The 2,704-nt window shown below is 37.1% G+C and overlaps 1 protein-coding gene across 2 annotated transcripts in view; it reads right to left on the bottom strand.

Moving 5' to 3' along the window:
• Nucleotides 1–709: 709 nt before the first annotated feature.
• Nucleotides 710–2,704, bottom strand: part of mapkapk5 (MAPK activated protein kinase 5) — a 62,313-nt gene continuing 60,318 nt past the window's right edge. Inside the window, exon 14 of one of the 2 annotated variants that reach the window (XM_041203338.1) lies at nucleotides 710–860. In XM_041203338.1, coding sequence (XP_041059272.1) covers nucleotides 769–860 — 92 coding nt within the window. In that variant the 3' untranslated portion in view covers nucleotides 710–768. The remainder of the gene's footprint in view (nucleotides 861–2,704) is intronic. The other variant, XR_005944911.1, reaches the window with a different exon arrangement.

Below are 2,704 nucleotides of genomic sequence, written 5' to 3'. Positions count from 1 at the left end.
GCCATGCCTCCAGCAGTCTTCTTCAATCCTGACCAAGGACAACCTCATCTAAGACCCACACCGATGATAACAGATTCACCATTACGACTTTGTAAATACAAGACGTAGGACAAGCACGGGCACTAGTCAACTTTACATATTTGGACAGGAATGAAAAAGGAGAAGAACAGGAGGAAGCAACAAAAACTCAAGGTTGATTTTTATCTTAAACCGGTTATTTTAAAGCACTTCCTGTAAAAATAAAGTGAAGAGCAAGAGCAAGAAATGAGAAAATGTAAAAATATTTCAGAATGCAGAGAGGTACGCGGTGCACAGGAGCTCCAAATCGATCTGCTCACTTTCTCCATTGTTAAAAAGGATGAAAGTAATAAAATCTTGCATTTACACAGTCATAATAGAGTATGAGTTACTTTTGAACAATGATGAGCAGGTAAAGGCCTTCTTGCCCATTCAACCTGTCCCAAGCACATCCACCCAAAACCATATGATCTTTTGAATAGGAAATAAAACAGATAAAAACCCAGGCCAATTTGAGGGAAAAGAATCTGGGACATTCCTCTCTGACCCATCTAGGCGATCAAAACAAATAGAAGCCATGTTCAACATTGTGGGTGGAGGTAGCAGCACCCAGGATATTTGAAGCTCAAGAAACCTTCCTGAAGTCTTTTGTATTTTGTTTTTTTTCTTTTATTTAAATAAAAACTTTTTTTTTTTTTACATTTATCAAAGAATACTCCTGGTACAGTGTAAAAACAGCAGGCACTAATGTTAGGAATCCTGTGAGTTTGTTTGTTCTTCAATGACCTGTTTGACCATTTCTGCAAGTTTCAGACGATCAACTTTATCATTAAACCGTCGCCCTGAAAAGACAGAGAAATGTTTTGTTAAACACAAAATTTGCAGAGAGTGTTGGGGGGGGGGGGTCCTGCTCGTGAGGTCAACTGTTTGCATTTTACTGAGAGCACAAATTGAAGGATCAAACTGGAGATTTGTGGATGTTTTCTCTCTTCAGAAGAGTATATGCCACTTAGCAGGTTTATTCAATGGAAACCAAGGAGTTTGATTCATTAATAGAGCTTTAAATTTCTTTGAAATTACCAGCATCCTTTTACGCCACTTTATTTTCTGTCAAGTTATTTACAATTACAAATACAATTTGAGCAAACATATAATTGTGGCAGATCTTAAAGGGAAGCTTGCTGTACCTAAAAGCAAAACCTATGAGGGGAAGGACTGGGGAATCTTCACCGGGGCTGCTGCTCTACACTTCCTGGCAGCTGGGGTGTAAGAGAGCAGTGTTGGCTTTAATCAAAAGGCACCGAATTAAAACCAATGCACCCAACATCACTCATGCAGAGAAGTGTGTTGATATAGAAAAACTATTTGAATTATTCAAATTCAATTACCAAGACTGAAGTAGTTAAAGGATATGAATTCAATTAGTGCTTTATATGCACAAATTAGTAAACACAGTGGATTAATGATGTGCAAATTTGTTGACAATTGTATAGAACTGCCTGAAATAGCAAGGATGCTTAATAAGTGGCACCTTTATAATTTGACTTCAATGATACTGGTAAATGATTAGTGCTATTTGCCTAATGTAGGCAGCTGCCTATGATAAGTGTGGAAAGCATAAAGTGGTGGGATTATAAAAGCTGCATTACTAGCATCAGTCACCATAAAAAGATTTTATTTATTTAATCAAATAAGACTATCTTGGTTTCAATAGCCACTTGCAGTAATGCGCAGTATATTTTAAATAACAACTTCAATGAAAACTAACATCTTTTAACTTCCTCTTCACGTTTCTAATGCTAATCCTAAAAGATTAACCTCTGGTTACCAACTTGAAAAAAGTGAGAATAAGCTTTCATTATTTACCTACAAATCCTCAGTTTACTATATTTCCTAATTTGGTATCTTCAGCAAATTTTAATATTAGTTCCCATATATGGCAAACAAGACAATTTAAGTAATAGGAGGAGTAGGCCAAATGGCCCATTGAGCCTGCTCTGCCATACAATAAGATCATAGCTGATATCTGACCTCAACTCCACTTCCTCATCTAATCCTCATATTGCTTGATTTCTCAAGAGTCTACAACTGAGGATCCACAGCCCTCCACGGTAGAGAATTCCAAAATATTCACAGCCCTCAGTGAAGATCTGCCTCCTCACCTCAGTCTTAAATGATCAGTCCCTTATCGTGAGACTATCCCCACTAATTACAACACTACATCCAGGAGAAACAAGTCTCAGTATCTACGCTGTCAAGCCCCACTCAAGAATCTTGTTTACTTCAATGAAATCACCCCTTATTTTGCTAAATTCCAGAGTATAGGTCCATCTACTCAACCTATCATAGGGTAACTCTCATACCCCAGAAATCAATCTAGTGGAACTTCATTTTATCACGTCAAAGGCAAGTAGATCTTTCCTTAAAGATATCAAAACTATGCATAGCATGCTAGGAGTCTCACCAAAGTCCTATAAAATTGTAGCAAGAATTAAGGAAGAACTTAAGTAGTGTTGTACTCCAACGCTTTCATGCCATTTGCTTTTGTTGATATGCCTGCATGCTAAATTTGTATTTATTGTACGAGGACAACCAAATCTCTCTGAACACCAACACTTAAAGTTCTTTTACTATTTAAATATTCTGATTTACTCTTCTTCCTACTGAAGTGAATAACCTCTCATTT

Source organism: Carcharodon carcharias, chromosome 13 (genome assembly GCF_017639515.1).
Source record: "Carcharodon carcharias isolate sCarCar2 chromosome 13, sCarCar2.pri, whole genome shotgun sequence".
In the NCBI taxonomy this organism is placed as follows: domain Eukaryota; kingdom Metazoa; phylum Chordata; class Chondrichthyes; order Lamniformes; family Lamnidae; genus Carcharodon; species Carcharodon carcharias.
This window is presented reverse-complemented; position numbering and strand designations above follow the sequence as displayed.